We start from the raw sequence: 22933 nt of genomic DNA on the forward strand, positions 1-22933 counted from the left end.
GGCCACCAGAACTGCCTTCCCAGACTAGCCACCGTTTTCTCGAATCCTAAATGGCCCGCACACGGTGATACATGGCACCAATCGAAGGCCTGTCTCTGGAGTCTAGGCGTGGGTAGCAACATACAGCGGCCGTTAACGGGAATCCCATCCGACAACTGCCATTCCTTGTGACTGAGGAGCCATCTTCTCCATGCGAACGTGTGGACCCCTCTCTGGATGCCCCTGAGGAACGTGTCCGGTTGAATAACTCCCACAACCACCCGGGGGGGAATGATGGAGTGTTCCGCGACAGGCCTAGGGTCCTTAGCGTCCGACTGCCTTGACAGCGCATCCGCTTTCCTGTTCTCCGATCCAGGCCGATACGTAATGTGGAAGTTAAACCCAGAGAAAAAGATCAACCACCTCAACTGCCGTGGAGAAAGGTGTCGGGTCGCCGTCATGAACTGAAGGTTCCGGTGGTCCGTATATACCGTGACCACGTGCCGGGCCACCATCAGCAGGTGTCGCCACTCAGTGAAGGCGTCCTTGATTGCTAGGAGTTCCTTCTCGGCGATGTGGTAGTTGCATTCCGCGTCGTTCAGTTTCCTGGACATGTACGCCACGGGATGTAGCAACCCTGTGTCCAGATTCCGTTGGGATAGTATGGCACCCAGCGCCACTTCCGATGCGTCTGCTTCCACCACGTAGGGTAGAACCGGATCTGGATGAGCCAACACCGGGGCGGTACCGAAGGCCTTCTTCAGGGCCACAAAGGCGTTTTGCGCATCCTGATTCCAATCGAACACCTGGGATTTCTTTAGCAGCTGTGTGATCGGGGCCACTAATCCAGAAAACCCCTCGATGAAACGCCTATAAAAGTTGGCGAAGCCTATGAAGCTCTGGACGTCCTTTACACCACGAGGGACCGGCCATTCCTCCACCGCTCTGATCTTACGCTCCGCCATCTCCTGTCTGTCTGGGCTCAGCATCACCCCAAGGAACTCCACGGATGTGACATGGAAGTCACATTTGCTGAGTTTGCAGTACAGCATGTTCTCCCTTAGCTTCTGGAGCACCGCTGAGACGTGTTGCACATGCTCTTCGTTGGTGTCTGAGTAGATGAGGATGTCGTCTATGTATACGACTATGTATGTGTCTAGTACTTCCCGGAAGACCTCGTTGAGGAAGTACTGGAAGGCCGCAGGGGCGTTGCAGAGCCCGAACGGCATGACGAGGTACTCAAAGAGGCCGAACCTGGTCTTAAAGGCGGTCTTCCACTCGTCGCCTTCCCTCATGCGCTCAAGATGGTATGCCCCCTTGAGATCAAGCTTGGTGTACACCCGGGCCTTTTTCACCTGTTCCAGGAGAACGCTTATGAGCGGCAGAGGGTATCTGTTCTTGATGGTTATCGCGTTCAATGCCCTAACGTCCACAGACGCCCTCAGTTCACCGTTGGCCTTCGGAATGAAAAAGAGAGGCGATGCGGCCGGGGATTTGGACGGTCTGATGAAGCCTAGCCCTAATAACTTGTCCAGATAAGACCGCAGATGTACGTTCTCGGGCTCGGTCAGGGCATACATTCTGCCACTGGGTACGCTTGCCCCTGGAACCAAGTCGATTTGGCAATCGTATACCCTGTGTGGAGGGAGAACCTCTGCCCTAACTTCATCAAAGACGTCCTTGTAGCTATGGTAGACCATGGGGAGTGTGACGGCCTTCTCGGCTGCCGTGGCAACCGTATGGCATTCGTTTTGCTGGGTGTCTTGGGGTTCTTGATGCATTCCGCACTGTTGCCTGTAAAACGAAGATGTCATCCCGATGCTGTGTGTAGCCCAATCCACAAAAGGGTTGTGCTTTTGGAGCCAGGGCAAACCCAATATGACTCCATATTGCGGGGCCCTGATGATACTGAAGTCGATCATCTCTTTATGCCATTTGCCATACTTCACCGGTAGCTCTCCCGTGTGATGTCGATAGGACCGGTTACCAGGCGTCTCCCATCTACAGCGTACACGTCCTCGGGCCTTGCTTTGGGAAGGAGATCGATTCCCAGTCTCCGCGCTTCATTAAGATCCATGAAGAGGCCTGTGGCCCCTGAATCCACCATGGCTACCACAGGGATCCATTGGTCCTGGACACCCACGTGCACCGTGATGAACAGATGACGCTGTCCCTTTTGGTCTGAGCTGGACAGTGAAGGGATGTAGTCGTGACTCCAAGAGGACCCTTCCGTAGCCTTGGAGTCCATCAGTTTTCCGCCGGTGCATCCACTACAGCCGTTACAGCCCTGTTGTTCCGGTTCCGACTGGTCTTCGGCTTGGCAGGACACTCGCGGACGTAATGCCCTTTCTTGCCGCAATACAGGCATATAGACCCTGTTTACGGCGTGATTCCTTTTCTGATGCAGTCAGGCTAGCCCTTATGGCTCCTATGTCCATGGGTTCTGCCTTGGCGGTTGAGCTGGTTTCTGGGCTTCCCATCGAGATGTGTGACGGCAGTGTCTTCCCTTTCTTCTTATGGTCTCCTTTTCTTTCGCTCAGCCTGTGGTCCAAACGCAACACCAGACTGATGAGGCCTTCACAGGTCCTAGGTTGGGGGTCTATTTGAGCTACTACGTCTTTGAGCTCATCACACAGCCCCTGGTGAAAGAGAGCGGTCTGTTTGGCGATAGGCCACTTGTTCTCAGCCACCAACCTACGGAACGCATGGAGGTATTGTAACAGGTCGTTGTTACCCTGTTTCAACTCCAGCATCTCGCGGTCAGCGGTATAGGAATCCGCTCGTCGATCAAACACTCTGAGGAATTCCTCGCGGAACGCCCCCAATCACACAGAAGAGGGTCATCCCTGCTCACCAAAGGGACTGCCCACTGCGCCGCATCTCCGGCCAAATATGAAAGCAGAAAGGCCACCCTAGCTTGGCTGGTAGGAAAGGCCTTCGGTTTACTGCATAGATGCAGTGCAATCTGCGTGAGGAACACCTGCACCGTGTTGGGGTCTCCGCTGTACCTCTCTGGAGTCGCCAACAGAATGGAGACAGGCATCTCAACTACCACCGCAGGGGTGAGGGGCGTGGAGGTAGGACCAGGCCTTAGAGGGTCTATCAGCATAGCGTCCAGCCTAGCTTTCACGTCAGCGGTTTCTTGTCTGGACGCCGTTAGTTCGATTTGTAGCGCAGCCAAAGCGGCCATCACCTCCTCCATTGCTGCTATGTCTGTCGCCCGACCAGGGGATAGTTAAGGTTCAAGGTCTGATATTCTGTAACGACCTGGCGTTCCCGGGATCGGGGACAGACACTCACAGAACACACAACAACCAGTTATATGGAGGGTTATTTAATGGGTAAACCAAAGAAAGAGACAAATGATATAACGTAGCTGGAACCTCCAGTCTTGATACGATACCCACTCACAGCACCGGAGTCACTGACCGTCCTCCGCATGTACACCGGTCCTGGTGTACTCCAACAGAGGGCACTGTGCTAAATAGTGTCCGACAATGCCGCTCGACAACTGTGAGGGTGGGTAGTGTCAATACAAGTTAAGGGTGTTGAGGGGCGTGGGAGTCACCCAGCCGGGTTCTCAACCGTTTAGAAATGCAGGGAGGACAGGGAGCAGCCGCTCCACCTGTTCCTCTAGAAGTTATCCTTTGCAATGCCCCAATGCTCGTAGACGCTGAACACCTCCTTGGTGTGTGTGTTATGAGCCTTAACCCATATGCCAATAAAGCTGAAGCAGCAGAGCGAGGCCGAGAGCAGCCGCTCTATCGCACCTCACGTCTATGCTGCCCTGACGCTGGGACGCGGAAAACACCTCCCGGTGTGCGTCTTAGCGTAAGGCAAGTACTCGCAAGTCTGACGAGACTGAGAGCATCCGCTCCCACCAGTCTCCGTCAGGTTTCTGCTCAACGCTGCGCTGACTCGTCCGAGTCGGAAGCGCAGCTCAGCAGGGGTACTGGCGGTTAGGATGTATTCGAAGACACGGGGCAGAGAGCGCGCGCTCCAATCTTACCTCCGTTCTCCGTAGAAGTCCTCAACGGCCACAAGGTTCCTGGATGCAAAGGACTCCGCTGCTCGTTCCGTCGGTGTTGATCCGAATATCCGACGCAGCGTCCTTTCCGTCTCCTCCTTAAGTAGGCGGTCCTACAGCGTTAGGTAACCATGTCGATTTGTTACCTAACCTGTTTCCGCGCTAAGCGTTATGGGATCGGTAGTTCGCACCACTCGCGGCGCGTTGGCTACGGCGGTGTACGCTAGGGGAAGGGAATTCCTGACAAAAACACAGCGAGCATCATGTTGTCATAGGAAGTTCAACTAATATGCAACTTTTCTAAACAACGGAATATACAGAAGTGAAAGATTGCTAACCCAGCAACCAAACTACAGCAGAAGGACCTTGAACACTTGCACCATTAAGAACACCAGAAAGTTAATTCACAATATACGCACATTTAGGAAAAATCCATTGCATCATCTAGTGTATGCTCTGCAGAGCTGTAGAAGGGAAAATACACAGAGGGGAGGGGGAAGAGACAGGATGTGATAACATGGATACTGTTCTGATGATGCACTGTCAATTTAAAATTGAGTTTTCCCCAAAATGTAGACTTGACTAAAATACGTTAATAAACACACATCTGTGCATTATTTTAAACTCGTTTTAACACAATTCATGTTAGTTATATATTACCACATTGGACCCATTATTAGAATGCTTATTCATCAACATTTATATTCCACAAAAATGCTAATCTTAAAAACATCTCAACACTTTCTTTATGATGAAGTGGAAATGCTGTTAAAGTATCTGCTGTAGAATCTGTTACTGTATATGCCTTTAAGTTTACCACTTACAACTCCATCGTTGTTGGACTCTTATCTTACAACACTTTTCATCGAGGTTACTGTTTAACTCTAATGCAGCATGTACAACAGATTGGCCCTAATGCCGGCATACACATTTTGGTAGCCCAAGATGATGCTTTATGTGATTTGTCTTTCTAGGACAGGTTGAGCAGCATAGTCAGTCACTCCGCTATTACCCTAGACTTCCTGTAATAAAAAGTCTGGGCAAGTGTCTTTACTAGTTCTTGCTAATCTTGAGCCATAGAACTCTCCATTTGCTGAATATCACCCTAGGGCTGCTTTGCTTCCACCCAGCAAAATCATGCTACTCAATGTTGTTTTAAAGAAACACAAGAAAGCTTACAAAGTGCATACTTGATTCTCATCGGAGGAACACTCCTGGGCATCCTATATGATGCAGTGTTTCACATTATCTTAATAGAGAAACCATCCCCACATGTCAACCGGGGGCGCTAATGACTTAGCTTATAGAACTTGCCACCGCCATTGTAACCTTTGCTGTCTTACCTGACCGATAGTAAGAGAAAGGCCCTTGGATATGCTTGCCTGTTCCACTGTAAATAAGACACAACCAGTTTTAAGTATATTCTGCTGCAATGGATTGTTTAAGATAAAGAATCACTTCACTGATCTCCTATGTCAATTCATTGTGCTGCCATTTGAAGGGGCAAACTCACAAAACTTGTGTACCACTTTCATTCTGTACAACAGATAAAAGATGAAGCATTTGAAGAAACGGAGAAGAATTTCCGGATGCAGGAAAGGTTGATAAAATCCTTTATAAGAGATCTGTCTCTCTACCTCCAGCATGTAAGGGTGAGTACTGCACAGTGGCGGTTATTGAGATTGTGACTAAGGAATTCTACATGCATTTTTATACAATAATTTATGATATTTGTCAAGAACTTGCTGATGTGCTTATTAGGTTTCGTCTTGTGACACCCCTTGTAGGAAACCTAATATTACAACAGCTTACATTGTTGGTGCATCTTATGTCAGATATCACCAATGGTACATTGAATAGTTACAATTTGGGTCGCAGTGCATGTTACTTAAGATGCAAAAGAGGGTCTATTTCTAAAAACAATAAAACAAAGTGCATGTTAGTTTGACAAACCAATAAATTAACATGGTGAGACAGGAAGTGAAGGTACAAAAATATTTCAAATAAATGCCTGCAACAGGTGTTGTTTTAACGTTTACGGTAATAATCCCTTACAGACATTTAGTAGTAGACGTAAGAAAACCTTAATCTTGCAGGTGTCAACTTAGGAAAACATACTTGCAGAGGAAACAAGTAGTTATCCAGTATTATGGGTGTCTTTCATAGATTCACATGCCTGAATCATTCCCCGTCGTCGAGACGGGAGTCTCCGGTACATATAAAAGTAAAGTCCTATAGAGGTACATAGAGAAAAATAGGCCTAAGGGTCTCGCCTTAGTAGCCTATCTATGTTCTTTTGTAAAAAAGGACCAAACTCCAGAAGGTAGCCAATCAGCTACCCCCTCCCTCTAGAACCTTCCTGTCAGGAGCCTCAGTCTCTCAGATTTTCTACCGCACGTTGGGCTAGGGAGTCTCCACCTGAGTTCTCCTCAGGTTTCCTTGTTTCAACTCTTTTTCTTCACAGAAATTGGATATTTCCTTCATAAATCTGCCATGGCTGATCAACAGAAGAAGGGTCTCTTCAGAGCTTGCTCTTCTTGTGGTAAGAAGAGGCTCCACGTCGATGATAAGCATGAAACCTGCTTATACTGTCTTTATCCAGACCATTCTCCTAAGGAATGTAGAATTTGTAGAACATTCTCTACAAAAACTCTAAAAGATAGAGAAGGACGACTGCTCCTCTGGCTGAACAGGCTGAAAACCAGAGACAACCTGGAGTCTTCAGAGGACGGTGAGATAGCTTCTGTTTCCTCTAAATTATCCTTGAAGAGGCCAAGGGTTGCTTCCCCTAGCCCTACAGACGTTCCTCCTAAAAAGACTGTCAGGAAGTCTTCAGAGCCAAAATCTACAACGTCTGACAAGGAGGTTCCTGCCTTCAGGAAGCCTGCGCTGTCGTCGACGACTATTTCGTCGACGCTTTCCTCGGCGCTGAAGAAGACTGTGTCTCCAGTCTATGTTTCAACATCGACGACGACGGTGTCGACGACGATGGCGTCGTCAGCATTCTCTTCGACGATGACGACTACTCCATCGTCGACGGCAGGTAAGCCTGTGTCGTCGATTATCCTCATTAAAAAGCCATCGACGACGACATCAGCGTCGACGACGAAGCCAAAACCGTCGACGCCTACGCTGTCGACGAAGACACCCTAGTCGACGAGCGCGCCGTCGAGGAAGACATCGACGACGAGTGCACCGTCGACGACGGTGCTGTCGATGACGGTACCGTCGACGAAGGTACCGTCGACGAAAGCGCCGTCGACGACGATTGAAATTCAGTTGACGACGACACCGTCGACGCTATGGAAACAATCGGACCTGATTTCTCTGTCGTCAGCTGCCAGTCAGCCGTCTACGCTTCCACCAACGAAGAAGAGCACGAAAAAGTCAATAACACCAGACTTAACGTCTCAGAGTAGGGTGCAAAAGTTGCCCCCATCCTGTCTACTGCAGGACGAGGACTCAGATGAAGACCAGTACGGACAGGCCACCAGTCCTTCGGATCTCATAGTAAAGTGCCAAAGCACTGATGATGATGGCGATGAAGTGGTTTTCACGGAAGAGACTGAACATTCGCATGTCCAGACGCAAGTCACGCCAATGGTATGCCTTCCGGTGTCTATAGTTTCAGACTTACAGTTCTTGATTCAAGACTACAAGCAGCGATTTCCTGAACCGACCACTACTCCATCAACGGAGACAAATCCAGCTACATCCGGACCGACACCATCTTCACGGCCTAGACCATCACCTTTGGTGATCCGTCAGGAAAGAGAACCAGTGCAAAATATCCCGTCTTCTGACGAGGAAGTCGAAGAACCAGAGGATGGAGAGGTACGAGACGACCAGTCTGACCAAAGAGACGATGAGGACTACATCGCTCCTTCTCCGGCCACACCTGAACCCACTACCTCGGACTCACCGCCAGTGGACATTGGCGGATTTCACAACCTAGTGGCGAGAGCGGCCACAAGATTCCATATGACGATGGAATCCCATGAAACAGACTGTTTCCTGTATGATTTTAAAGACCCGGTTAGGAAAACAACCAGATCAATTCCTATCATTGACCACATATGGGAGCAGGGAAAACAGCTGATGCAGACACCAGCCTCCGTCTCCGCAGTGGTACCGCGGCTAGACAAGAAGTATAAGGCACCAACAACACCGCCAGCCTGCCTTACTGGGCATCCCAAGCCAGATTCTGTGGTTACCCAGGCGGCACAGAAAAACTCTAGAAATCCGTCATCTCCATTGTCGGCTCCACCGGACAAGGAGGGAAGGAAGCTAGACAGTATTGGCAAACGCTTTTCCACCACGTCGGCCATGACTGTGAAAGTGGCTAATTCCATTGCGCTACTAGGCAGCTACAACAGGCAATTGTGGGAGGATATTGCTCCGTATCTGGTGGAACTACCAGATACTGTGAAAGAGGAAGTTCAATCACTCCAGGGCCAAACATCGGCGTCAGAACTTATTGACTGAGCGATGGATGTTGCAATGACCGGCTTCAGACAGCTAGCAGGGGCTGCGATCTTGCGATGGCAAGGGTGGCTTAAAGCTACATCCTTTCGTCAAGAAGTCCAAACTAAGGTACTGGACATGCCCTACGACGGCCAACACCTGTTTGGGGAGAAAATCGACGAGGCCCTACAAACGATCAAAAAAGATATGGACACGGCACGGGCGCTGGGCACACTACAGTTTAGGAGCCAGTCCTTTCGAGGGAGTAGGGGTAGAGGTCAGTCCTCTTACAGAGGATCTTACCAGAACAAGTCCACATACTCCTATAACCAAGGCCGATCGCAATACCAACAGCGACAGCAGCAACAAGGTCGCCAGACCTTGTATGGAAGATCCAACTACAGGGGGAAAAGCCAAAGGAAACCCACTGGCGGACGCCAATGACCGTTTCCAGCACCCAGCCCGTCCACAATCTCGTTTTTTCAGACTTGGAGGAAAACTGACACACTTCCTCGACAATTGGAGATCAATTACAACGGATCGGTGGGTGCTCCAATTGATCCAATTCGGACATTCGTTGGAATTCAAATCAATTCCCCCGACATCTCCTCGCAAACTTCAACACAGGAATTTACGATTACTCCTTTAAGAGGTCTCTTCAATGTTGAAGAAAGGAGCAACAGAGCGAGTACCATCAGCGCACAGAGGAAAGGAATTTTATTCCCGCTTCTTTCTCATACAAAAGAAAGGGAAGAAATGGAGGCCCATCTTAGACCTCAGGGCACTCAACGCATTCTTGAAGAGTCAATCGTTCCGTATGGTGACGATCCAGGAGATCTTGGGGTCACTAGAGGAAGGAGACTTTCACGTCTTTAGATCTGCAAGACGCATACTACCACATCCCTATTCACAAAGGCCACAGGAAATTCCTCAGATTCGCAGTGGCGGGTCAACACTATCAATTCTGTGTCCTCCCATTCAGCCTCAAGTCGGCACCTCGGATATTCACCAAGTGCCTCTCCCCAGTGGCAGCTTTCCTACGACAGCAGGGACACCAAGTCTTCCCATACCTGGACTACTGGCTGGTGAAAGTACCATCTATGAAAGGCGCAGCCAAGTCCTCCAGCGCCTGTCTCAATCTTTTCCAGCAACTGGGCCTGACGCTCAATCACGAGAAGTCTACTTTAAGCCCTCCCGAGTTCTTACCTTTCTCAGGGCGACATTGGATACGGAATGTTCAAAAGCATTCCCATCTCAGGAGAGGAAGCACAAGCTTATCACTCTGGCCACCGCAGTGGCCTCGAAGAAAACCTTACTGGCCCGTACCTTCAAGTCCCTCTTGGGGATGATGTCCTCGTGTATCCTGCTTATTCCCCACTGTCGGCTCAGAATGCGCCCACTGCAGGAGGCCTTGACCAGGCAATGGACTCAAAGCACAGGTTCTTTCGAGGATCGCATTGTGATAACTCAACAAATGGCCACGGCCTTGCTCTGGTGGAGGTCGCCCAAGAACCTCTCGCAAGGGCTACCATTCTTGCTTCTTGCAGCTCCACACGTGATAACTACGGATGCCTCCCTAGAGGGATGGGGAGCAGTCCTCCAAGAGCTGCAGATCAGCGGCAAGTGGACGGACCCGGAAAAGCAGCTCCATATCAACCTCCTAGAGCTGAGGGCAGTTTTTCTATCTCTGCAGGCTTTCCTACCGCGCATCAAGAACTCCCCAGTGCTTGTCAGGACCGACAACACTACGACAATGCACTACTTGAACAAACAGGGAGGAACGCGATTCGCTCACACTATCTCGCGAATCGCAGAGAATCTGGAACTGGCTTGTGCTCCACAGTATCGCGTTAACAGCGGAGTATGTCCCAGGCAAGGACAACGTCATAGCAGATGCTCTAAGCAGACAGAGATCGATGTCCCACGAATGGGAGCTCGAACAAGAGGTGCTGAATCACATCTTTTCGGAATGTGGAACACCGCAGATCGACCTCTTTGCCACCAAGGAGAACGCCAAATGCCGCAACTTCGCAAGTTGGCATCCCCGGTTAAGGTCCCTCGGAAATGCATTTTCCATCGCCTGGCGCAACGTGTTTGCGTACGCCTTTCCGCCATTTCCCCTGATACCAAGTGTCCTCCGAAAAATGAAAACAGAGCACTGCACTCTGATTCTGATTGCCCCGTTCTGGTCGAGGCAGCATTGGTTAACGGATCTCCATCGCCTCTCAGTTCACCCGCCAATCCGTCTGGGTCAACATCCATCCCTGCTCACGATGTCCAACGGCCAAGTACAGCACCCGAATCTGAAATCACTCAGATTATCAGCTTGGCTCCTGAGTACCGAGAATTCTGCCAACTAGACATCCCGCAGGAGTGCAAAGATGTCCAAAAGCAAGAGCAGAGAGCACAAACAAAACCTATTCCTTAAAGTGGAAACGCTTTTGCATTTGGTGTAAGGACAAAGGTCTACATCCCTTTCAGGCTACTCCGGAGCAGTTACTACCATATCTGCTACACCTGGCACAATCGGGACTTGCGCACGCCTCCATCAGAGTTCATTTGGCGGCGATTTCGCGGTTTACAAGAACTTCAAAAGGGCCCTCTCTCTGGTCAGACAGGTTAATAAAACAATTCCTTAAGGGACTCTACAGATCCTTTCCTCGGCCACGGAGGGTTCCACCAACATGGCATCTCAATGTGGTCCTCAACCAATTGATGAAACACCCTTTCGAGCCCATTCACAGGGCAGACGTCAAATACATCTCCTGGAAAACAGCCCTCCTATTGGCACTGACCTCAGCAAGAAGGGTCAGCGAACTACAGGCTCTTTCCATACAAAATCCCTTCATGCAGTTCAAGGAAGACAGAGTGGTTTTAAGAACTAATCCTCGATTTATTCCTAAGGTCCGTCTGACTTCCATTTAAATGAACCTCTAGTCCTCCGATCATTCTTCCCAAATCCCAGCACTGCAGCTGAAAGAACCCTGCACTCTTTTGACCTGAAGAGGTGTCTTAAATTCTACCTTGACCAGACAAAACATTTCAGGAAAACGAATCCGCTTTTCATCGCCTTTAGTAGACCGAGGAAAGGCATGCCGCTTTTCAAGCAAAGTATTTCAAGCTGGATATCTTCGGCAATTGCCTTTTGCCACGACAAAGCCGGCGGCCATTGCACTGCAAAGTAAGAGCTCATTCTACAAGAGCTGTGTCCACATCGGCAGCGCTGTTCGCTGGGGTGCCAATACTGGACATTTGCAGGGCAGCGACTTTGAAGTCGCCGCATACCATCACCAGGCACTACTGCCTGGATACGGAACTGATGCAGGATGCAGCAGTGGGCCAGGCTGTGCTTCGCCATCTATTCCAGTGAGGTGAGCCTTCCTCCTTCCCGCCATCCTTCGCTGGTATGCACATTTATTTACTTATTTCTTGTTATTTGTTGATGGTTCTTAGTCGCATGATATGTATTATCTACAGACTGCTATATGATGTTCCATCAGAAATGTGCATAATGTATTGCTTGCTACTCTGATTCAGGCATGTGAATCTATGAAAGACACCCATAATACTGGATAAGAAATGCGTTACTTACCTGTAACTGCAGTTATCCAGTATTGGTGTCTTTCATAGATTCACATGCAACCCTCCCGCCTCCCCTGGAAGGACTCGCTTCTTTCTCTAACAGTATTACGCCTACCTAGCTTGGTGCGTACGAAAATCTGAGAGACTGAGGCCCCTGACAGGAAGGTTCTAGAGGGAGGGGGTAGCTGATTGGCTACCTTCTGGAGTTTGGTCCTTTTTTACAAAAGGACATAGATAGGCTACTAAGGCGAGGCCCTTAGGCCTATTTTTCTCTATGTACGTCTATAGGACATTACTTTTATATGTACCGGAGACTCCCGTCTCGACGACGGGGAATGATTCAGGCATGTGAATCTATGAAAGACACCAATACTGGATAACTGCAGTTACAGGTAAGTAACGCATTTCTTTCTTACAATACAGTGTAACATAAGAACAGACAATAACAAAAGGTACACTTCTCACACACTGTGGAGTGCCCAAAATGTGTATTTTTGATGTGTTGATGATCTAAGGATTTAGGTGGGTGCAGATGTACAAATACTCGGCAGATTTTGTCGCACAGCAATCCCTCTTAAATGTAAATACATTTGATTTATTTGCGTTCTCAAAGAAGCCATCATAAACTACACCCCATTTTACTAGATACCGTTCTTGAAATGGCAAACAATTACTTAATCAAAATAATAGGATTGTGGTCTTACCGCTTAGGCATTAAATACATTGAAAAATATACTCTTGCATTTAAGCATAGTTTGATTAACGTCAGATGGAGGGTAGTAGAGCACCATAACACGTTAAAAATCTTTGCCCTCTAATAAGCATGACAAGGTGGCTAATACAAGCCATTCAGGAAGTTGCATAATATAGATATTATTGCATCATAAGCTGTATCTGTCACTGAAATTGTTTCCTCATTTTCCTTATTTCAAATACTCCAAATTATTTATCCATCATACTTCACACAATTAGATCACCTTTTTAAGTGGATTCATTTACCACAAGTACCTAAACAACTGTAAGATGCCCCCAATCTGATCCTGATTGAGTTAAATCCGTGTGTTACCATGGGCTCCTTTCATTGCTGCTTGCTGCGTAATTAGTTACTTTCCCTCTTTCTCCACTGTAACCCTTGATATGCATCTTTCCACTAACTATTCTGCCTCTTATTGCAAAAAAAAATCATTCTCATTAAGAACAACAAGCACACCCTTGCCCCAACACCATTCTACACCACCACACATAACCTGCTCTTCACTCCAGTCCAAATGATCATCTTTTCTCTCACCTGAGAATGTCACCCCCTACTTAAGGTTGTAACCCCTTGTTGACCTTTTCGGATCACAGTCATTTAAACCAATGTGGGTGCACCAGAGTTGTGTCCTGCCTTCCCCCAATTGTTACCCTCTTGCTTCTTCCGGGTTAGTTACCCACAATGTTTTAAATCGTAGGTGGTCATGCCACTACTCTATCAGCCTCTCTTTTCCATCCCGCTACTGCCATTTTTCTCCAGATAACATCTAATATTCAATTACCTTATTCATACCCTTACCTCACACAGTACTCAATCTCCTATAATGTGACATCTGTGCCTGCCACGTCACAAAAACTGTTCTCACACTTGTATCTAAGGTTTGCACACTGGTCCAGCGTTTTGGGAACACAAACTTTTATTTAACCTGGACCCAATTTATTACCTGTCAGTTCCCTCCACACTCCATGTGTTTAGACCAAACTTACCAATACGTTTATCACCTCTGGTCTTACCTAACTGATGGACCTTTATTAAGAAGGCAGGGATTGGTAAACAATATTCATAAACTGTCATACCATAATAACAACAAACACCATTTATTAGTAATAGTCTTTATCTAGAATAATGTAATGCTCATAAAGTACAATACAGCTCAAATCAGAGTTATCCACGCAAAGAATTTTAGAATACTAATGGAAAAATACATCTTATTGTTTGATGCAATGAGAGAGTGGCTAGGTAGAGAGACAAAAGAAGAGGGACCTTGCAAACAGTTAAGCAATTCCGTTTGGTAATAGTTACCTATTCTCAAGATTTAGGAAATGCTACCCTCCGGGCATGAGAGTAAGCAGGGCACTTCAAAGAAGAGTTTGAAATTCAAAGATTATAAGTCTGGAACAGCAGATCATCAGCCAGCCCTTAAGAATAGGAAACAGCGTCACAGCTCTCTCCTCTCACAAGGTTAGAAAGACGCCGACAACTCCTCCTACTTTATTAGGTATAATTCTACACCAAATTCACACAAGTTCAACCCCTACTCTATCCATCCCACCTAACTAAAGATTCTAATTGGCTAAAACAAGGGGTGCCTCGGTCACACCACTCCAGACAAGTTCTAATTTTTAAATGCACTATTGTCCAAACTCAATGCGTCATCCTCAGGTCCCGGTATCTCTCTCTTCCGCAGCATGTTCACATTTCGGTCTTGGTAAAAGGATCCTTTTTGTCCACATGTCCACTCCCAGAGAAACGCGCTCTCTGTAACTTATTGTTTTTCCTCCGCGTAAACTTTCCCATCACCGGTGACACACGGAAAGCTGATTAAGCACTCTCCCTTTCTTGCACTATGGTTAATACTTCAAACTAAATTTTCTGAAGCCTTTCTCTCCAGCACAGAAAAAGCATTTTCTAGGAAAGACAAACACAACGTAAAAATCATAACTTTTACACAGGTTTTATTTCTAAAAGCGTTTGTGCCTAGTAATAGTGGTTTGCGCAATAGTCCAAAGCATTAATATGATTTGCCGCATCTTGGTCGTTCGTTTCTGCATTACTCATGTACAGGTTTTGCAGCCTACCCCAAGTTTTCTCTTAACGCGTTCAAATTCACGCATGCTCAGTTTAATTTAACACGGTTAATAGCACACAATTAGCTATTATTGATTGTTCTTCACAATGGGAGGTTCAATTTGAGGCAGGTTTTGTTTTGCGAAAACCCTGGTCCATCAACAACATGTTCACCTCTTCTCTTAGAACTTTCCACAGCATTAGACAGCATGAATGATCCCACCTTGGCAGCTGTTCTTACTTCCTCAGGAACCAGTAGCACAGCTGGACATGTTTTAATTCTGTGTCTCGAATGTTATTTCTGTGCTGCGTTGTCCCACAAATGGCCATACCTGAAGGCTGTATCCTCATTCTTCTGATGTTTTCCCGCTCCACCAGTGCCTTCTGTCATGCAATGCCTTCTTTATCAGCATTTTCCAACACTGATATAAGAAGCAAAAGCTTTTCAACTTCCCATCTTTCCACATCACAGTTGAAATAGACTGTCTGGCAGTCATTTGTCATGGGCATTGCCACTGGATTTTGTTTCACGTGCTCCTGTTGGCAACTTAAAAAAAACCAAAGATGGGCTACTTTAGCACATCCTATGCCTATTTCTCCCACCTTCTTTTTTTCTCCTTAGCACAGCGGCCATCAGGTCTTCAAAAGATTCACCGTGAACACCTCTTCTAGACAGCCACCTCCCTCGTGAACACATTTCTAATGTGCAAACCGGGTTGGCTCCTCTGTTGGGTTCCAGCCATATTCTTTCTACCCCTTCAGAAGAAAATTTGCTTTGCGACCTCAATCCTTTTTAACCTCCACAGACACATACGACCTTCTTCATAGAGCAAGCTTCTGGTCTGCCATAGGAAACATTACAAACGCCAAACGCATCAAGACAGCCTACGAAACATCTTACATTTGGCTGTCTCATTATTTCTCTCTATGCCCTGTCAGTTATTGTGCTCTTCTATTTACTAGTAGTTCTCAGTCCATCATAACCTCATTCCAGTCTGCTTGGGAACCCTCTATTGGCAAGCACTCTCAAGTCGAGAGCGTCTTCCACACTCCTCATGCTTTATAAGAGACCTGTCCTCCAGCTAGTGGACCAGCAGGCACAACAGCCAGGTAAAATTATGAGAAGAAAGCAATATAACTCATGTTTTAATTGTCTTATGTAAGGAATGTAACATAAGTTACATAATTCATATTTTAATGTTGTCTTCTTTGCAATTACCATGCTTCATCCATAGTTGATACATCTGCCTAGCTATCACTTTTCTGTTAACATATTAACCATCAAGCCTCAAAAGGCATCATAATGCTTGTCGTACTTGATGCATATAGTGACGCACCTATCGTTGTTTATTGTGATCTATTCAGGACCATCGTCCTGATAAGTGCTACATGGCAGTCAGGATTTGGGTAATGTGACAGGTTTTATGCTTCCCAAGGCAACGCTGCCAGGTGAATCGCCAGAATTAAACTTTAGCTTCAATACCCAGCCAGTCTGTAGCACAGTACAATTACAATTAGGAAGCTGGATCTATTTAATTCAGATCATGTAAATGTTTCTTGGTATATGTCATCTAGTGCTTGCCATGTGATTTCTACTGTGGTAAGAAACGAAGCCTACTATATCTTAAAGAAACACGTAGTGATAGATTCCTTACCTTAGAATTACCCCCAGGCGTCAGACTGGATCCGGAAAGTTTTTTCGTCAGCAGTACCCCTGCGAGTCGTTGTGCGGCTCCGCGTGCGTCATTGGTGCTGGGATGACTTTGCCGGAGCTACTTAGACGCGCCCACGCGCGCTGATGTCAGTTCTTTCTTTTTCCGCGCCAGCTGGCGCAGATCCGGGAAGAGCAAGTACCTCCAGTCACTTTTTGACTGAGTTTTTTTAGGCCTTTTACCTCATCTTTTCGAGTCGATTGACTCCTGGTGTCGTAGGGATGCCCGGGTTCAAGAACTGTGGGGACTCTCACTGCATGATGTCGGTGACGGACCCACACCGCGTGTGTCTCTACTGCCTGGGGCGCGACTACGACCCCAAGTCGTGCCCAGACTGCCGGGCCATGGCACCGAAGACTTTGTGGGAGCGGTCCCGAAAGTTGCTTGAAGTCCGGCAGTCGGCTCCGCGCCGCTCGAGGTCCCGGTCCCGTGGGAGGTTGAGGGACCGGTCGCGAAGTAGTCACCATCATTCTTCTGGATCTTTGCACTCGGGGTCAGGTAAGTTGAAGCATTCCAAGAAGAAGTCGAAGAAGCATTGTCGCTCTTCAACTTCCCCGTGCCCGTCGCGGCTGAGGGTGCGGGCGGTGCCACTCCTGTGGCTCTGGCGGAGCCTGCGACGTCACCCCCAGTCTACCCCCCTTCCTGGGTGCCGGGGCGACGCCTGCTCAGGTGCAAGAGTTTCTTGCTTCCATGGCCCGACTCTTTGGGCCTTCTGGCCCCACCGGGGGGTCCTGCTTTGCCATCTCCGGCGGCGTCGGCCCCGGTGTTGCCGGCGCCGCAGACCACCCCAAGGATCCGGGATTGGATACCTAGTGACACCTCCACCGGCGCCGATCTCCCTGGCACCGCTTCCGACGTCGCCCACTCCTCGGGACTTCGTCCCCAGGTTTAACCCGGACACGGTGCCGGATCGGCGTCGCCCGATACCGATATCTACGCCTATGGGCCCTTTTGTGCCCTATGTTCTTCCTCCTTATTTTGAGCCTATTCCACAGACTTTTGAGGACTGGGAGGAGTCTGAGGACCTTCTAGCACAGGACTGTGCTTATGATCCCGACTGGGCAGAGGATTTCGGGGAGGCCAGTGGTCTTGACACCTCGTCTGACCTTGGCATTCTGTCTCCTCCTACCGTGGCTACGGAAGAGGGAGCGAGTCACGCAGTGGTGTTGCGTAGGGCGGCCGAGGCTTTTCACCTTGAACTCCCTACGGTGGCCATCAGGACTAATCTGACAGAAGTGCTCCAACCTGCGGCTACCTCTTCGGAGCCTTTGCTGCCTTTAATGAAGCACTTTCCGCCGTTCTTTTGGGCACCTGGTCCAGGCTCAACACAGGAGCTCCTGTGGATAGGAACGTGGCCCGACGCCATCGCCCGACTCCGGGCGACCCCCTCTTCCGTACCCAACACCCCACCGCTGAGAGCTTGGTTGTCCAAGCCTCTACATCCCAGAGGGCGTTCCCTGCCGCACCTCCGGATAGGGAATCCAAGAAGCTGGATCAGTTTGGTAAAAACAGTTTTCATCTGCCAGCTTAGGGCTGCGGTCCGTGAACACCGCATGCCTCTTGGGCCGTCATACCCACTCTCTGTGGGACATGATTGCGAAGGTGCTGCCTAACTGCCCGGAGGAGGCCCAGGTAGTTCTTTCCCATGCGATTGCGGCCGGGAGAGACGCAGCAAAGTTCACCATACGTTGTGGGCTAGACACCACCGACTCACTGGGCAGGTCTATTTCCACGAAGGTGGAGCTTCGGTGCCATGCCTGGTTGAGGACAACTGGCTTCTCAGGGGATGTCCAGAACACTGATGGACATGACCTTTGATGGCATTCGCCTTTTTGGCCATAAGGCAGATAGTGCGTTGGAGCGTTTCAAGGACTCCCAGGCTACGGGCAAGTCCTTGGGCCTGTCGGCCGCTCTCCCTCCTCCGCCTTCTGCTTTTTGTTTCTTTCGTGGCCACGAAGGGGCGCCCCACAGCGTTCGCAGAGCCACAGACCACCGCAGCAACCACCTCAGAGTGGTCGCAGACGTGGGAACCGTCGAGGCGGTTCAGGGGGCCAGCGGGCAGGTCAGTCCACTTCCACCCCCGCAGCTTCCACTTTAAAGCCCTTCTAGTCAGACTTTTCAGGCCCATCAGATGCCAGTGGGTGGACGAATACACCATCATCTCCACCACTGGCGCAACATCACTTCGGATAAGTGGGTGCTGCAAATTGTCCGAAGGGGCTTCTCTCTCCCCTTCGAGACAACTCCTCCAGCCATGCCACCTCAGTACCACCGCATGTCCGGGGATCACTTGGCGCTTCTCCAGCAGGAAGTTACAGCCCTCTTGGCCAAGGGGGCCATTGAGCACGTTCGATGCCAGAAGTAGGTTGTGGTTGTTATTCCCACTACTTTCTGGTTCCAAAGAAGGACAAGGGCCTGCGTCCTATCTTAGACCTTCAGAACGTCAATCGCTTCCTCCGAAAGGAGAAGTTCAAGATGCTCACACTTGCTCAGGTCTTGTCTGCCCTGGACCCACAAGACAGGATGGTGGCGTTGGACTTGCAGGACGCCTATTTTCATATTTCCGTCCTGCCTGCCCACAGACGCAACCTGCAATTCACGGTAGGCCACGAGCACTTTCAGTTCACCATGCTCCCCTTTGGCCTTACCAGCTCCCCTCGGCGTTCACGAAAGTGATGGCGGTGGTCACAGCTCATCTGCGCAGATCAGGGGTTTCAGTCTTCCCCTATCTCGACAACTGGCTGTTGAAGGTGGGCTCACCCCAGGCAGTTGCCTCCCACCTCCAGACTACGGCCGACCTCCTGTATTTGCTGGGGTTCTCCATCAACGTGCCGAAGTCGCACCTGATTCCCTCACAGAAGCTCCTTTTCATTGGAGCGGTTCTGGACTAGGCGCAGTTTTGGGTTTATCCTTCCTAGTAGCGAGTTCGGGACATTCAGGCTAGGATTCTGATCTTTCAGCCTCTATCCGGGTTTCGGTCAAGATGACCCTTTGACTACTGGGTCTGTTGGCCTCCTGCATCCTGCTGGTGGATCATGCCAGATGGCATATGCGGGCTCTGCAGTGGGACCTGAAGTTTCCAGTGGGCACAGCATCAGGGCAACCTGTTTGATCACTTACAGATCTCGGAGGGCACTGCACGACAGTTGCAGTGGTGGCTCACAAATCGCAATTGGCAGATCCCTCTCCCTTCCCCAACCGGAACATACAGTTGTGACGGACGCGTCCCTTTGGGATGGGGCGCCCACATGGGAGAGGTGGAGATCAGAGTCCTCTGGTCTCCGGCAGAGTCCAAGCTCCATATCAACCTTCTGGAGCTTCAGACGATCCGACTTTCACTGAAGGCATCACTTCCTTCTGTCATGGGGAGAGTAGTGCAGGTGTTCACCGACAACACCACCGCCATGGGGTACTGCAGCAAACAGGGCGGGGTGGGGCTTTGGACCCTTTGCCAAGATGCTTTGCACCTCTGGGCTTGGCTGGAACATCCGGGCATGTCCCTGGAGGTTCAACACCTGGCGGGATCGCTATACAATTTGAAGCAGTTCTACCCTAAAAGTATGGGGAGGATAACACTATATGATTTCTGACGTATGAACCTGGAAGTGAGCAAAAGTGCCTATTTTCACCCATTCAGCAGTGCAACCTCTTGAGGAGTTAGCTCAATAGTATCCTCCCGAGACGAAAAGTGGAAAAAGAAATCCGACTGTGAATGTTCTGGGTTCTTAAATAATTTCTACCAGACCCTTGGCACTATTCGCTATATCCAATATGGAAAGAGCCTTCTTCTTCTAATTGAAAGGAGACCTTTCAAACTATTTTAATATATCCTATAGAGTGTATAATTTTGTCTTAAAAAAGATGGAAATATTATCACGACCATCGAAACGCGCCGACGTCCCGATATAAATCCGCAATCCGCCAATGAAAGGCACGGTTTAAAGTATCAATAAGCAAACTCCTGAACACCTCACATATTGTGATATGACTAATGTGTAAGCCTTGAAGACGCAGTTTACCTGTCTAATTCTTCTATGCTCTCTTTGTTTTATGATGTGTTATTTGATTTAGTTTTACTTGTGATTTTGACACTATTGTGATTTATTGTATATGGATGGCATTTTTTATTGAAACTTAAAATCCTTTTTAAAGATTAATAGATGTATGCATTTATTTTTAATTGGTATGATTCGTATTATTCCGTGTTTTATATGGTCCAATCGTCTGAACGAAGCAGTTGATGGTAATTCTCAGTTTGTGTGTGATAGCCGGACAGAGTGTTGGTTAAGAATATAATAAGCCACCTAAAGGGATGGGATTTTACCTTTACCTACTGAATAGTGCCCTATCCCTTTTGGTTCTTAAGAGGCCCCTCTTTTTCTACTAGGTTCTTTCAATGCCAGGGCGGATGGACTCGGCGCCGGTGCATGATGGATCACGAATGGCGTCTGAACTCTGACGTGGCTCAAGGTCTCTTTCAGCAATGGGGAGAGCCTTGGTTAGATCTATTCGCCACCAAAGAGAACGCGCAATGTCATCAGTTCTGCGCGTTGGAATTTCCGAGGCGGCACTCGCTCAGCGACGCTTTTCGTCACGAGTGGAGTTGCGGTCTGTTGTACACCTTTCGGCCTATACCACTCCTGCCCAGAGTGCTGAAGAAGATCAGGCGCGACCGGGCCCAAGTCATCCTTGTGGCTCCAGACTGGGCTTGAAGAGTATGGTATCCCGAGCTACTCACTGAGCATCGATCCCCCGATCCGTCTGCCTCTTCGGGAGGATCTTCTGTCTCAGCAGCAGGGTCTTCCACTCGAACCTGTCCAGTCTCCACCTCCTTGCGTGCAGATTGAGTGACGGCAGTTGACGTCTTTCGACCTGCCTCCCAAAGTCTGTAATGTTATCTTGGCAGGCAGGCGTCCCTCCACTAAGATGGTATACGCCTGCAGGTGGAATAAGTTTGTGGCATGGTGCACAGCAAAGGCTGTGGATCCCCTGTCTGCCCTTCTTTCAGAGGTTCTTCTTTTTCTTCTCTCTTTGGCCCAGCAGGGCTCTGCTCTGGGCACTATCAAGGGCTATCTCTCGGCCATTTCTGCCTTTTTAAGGCTTCCAGATCAGCCTTCCCTTTCAAGTCCCCTGCTGTAAATAGATTCTTGAAAGGCATCACGCACATGTTTCCATCTGTTCCTTTCGTGATGCCTCAGTGGGATTTAAATCTAGTTCTTACTTTTCTGATGTGTGCTCCCTTTGAGCCACTTCACAACTGTCCTGTTCGTCTCCTCACTCTAAAGACTGCTTTCCTGGTTGCCATCACCTCTGCCAGAAGAGTGAGTGAGCTCCAGGCTCTTTCTTCTAAGCCTCCTTTTCTCTCTCTCCATCTGGACAAAGTTGTTCTAAGGATTCGTCCCTCCATCTGGACAAAGTTGTTCTAAGGATTCGTCCTTCTTTTCTGCCAAAAGTTGTCACTGCCTTTCACATCGGGTAGACCATCACTTTGCCCACCTTCTTTCCGCCTCTGCATCCCTCAAAAGAGGAAGAGAGGCTCCACCGCCTGGACTCTTTCTATCTGGACCCCACACAACCGTTCCGGGTGGATGACCAGCTCTTTGTTGGCTACGTGGGCGCCAAGAAAGGTCGGGCTGTGCACAAGCGGACATCTCTCGGTGGGTCGTTCTGTGCATAAAGGCTTGAAACTCATTGGCCAAAAAGGAGCCTCCAGTGGGGTAGCGCGCCCACTCTATCAGGGCGACGGCAGCCACTACTGCTCTAGGACGGGGAGTTCCCTTGCATGACCTCTGTCAGGCAGCTATGTGGGCTTCGCTGCACACGTTTACCAAACACTACTGCCTGGACAGCCAAGTCTGGAGAGACTGCTTCTTTTGCTGTTCTGTTCTCCAGGACTTTCTGGTGTGATCTTGGTTCGCAGGCCCACCACCGCTGTTGGTATTGCTGGGGTATCTATTCTAAGGTAAGGAATCTATCACTACGTGTTTCTTTCAGATGCACGAGTTACTTGCCTTCAGTAGCGATATATCTGTAAGAAACATTAGTAGTGATAGATTCCTTACTGCCTCACCCATCCTCCCCGTTCTGCGAACTGATTTCTAGGGTTAAGGTCATCCCTTTCAGGGCCCTAGTTTCATGGCACCAGTGGTCAGTTTCTTGCATGGCTCTGCCTTTCTGGTGCGGAAAGTCGTGTACAGAATCTGAATCCAGTGGAGAAATTTGCAATCGAAATTAAGATTGATGTGAGTGGGTTAAGTCACTACATCAATGTGTCCATTTCACATATTATTTTGAGTATTTTTCCATTGTGTATATAAATGTACTACATATGCACAGATGCAGTTATGT

The 22933-nt window shown here is 48.8% G+C and overlaps 1 protein-coding gene across 2 annotated transcripts in view; it reads left to right on the forward strand.

Moving 5' to 3' along the window:
• The window catches only part of DNMBP (dynamin binding protein), a 534728-nt gene that overhangs the window by 465609 nt on the left and 46186 nt on the right, over window positions 1-22933 (forward strand). For both annotated transcript variants that reach the window (XM_078643534.1, XM_078643535.1), the window contains one exon: window positions 5554-5658. In XM_078643534.1, coding sequence (XP_078499660.1) covers window positions 5554-5658 — 105 coding nt within the window. The remainder of the gene's footprint in view (window positions 1-5553; window positions 5659-22933) is intronic.

This window comes from Lissotriton helveticus, chromosome 5_1, assembly GCF_964261635.1.
Source record: "Lissotriton helveticus chromosome 5_1, aLisHel1.1, whole genome shotgun sequence".
Classification (NCBI taxonomy): Eukaryota; Metazoa; Chordata; class Amphibia; order Caudata; family Salamandridae; genus Lissotriton; species Lissotriton helveticus.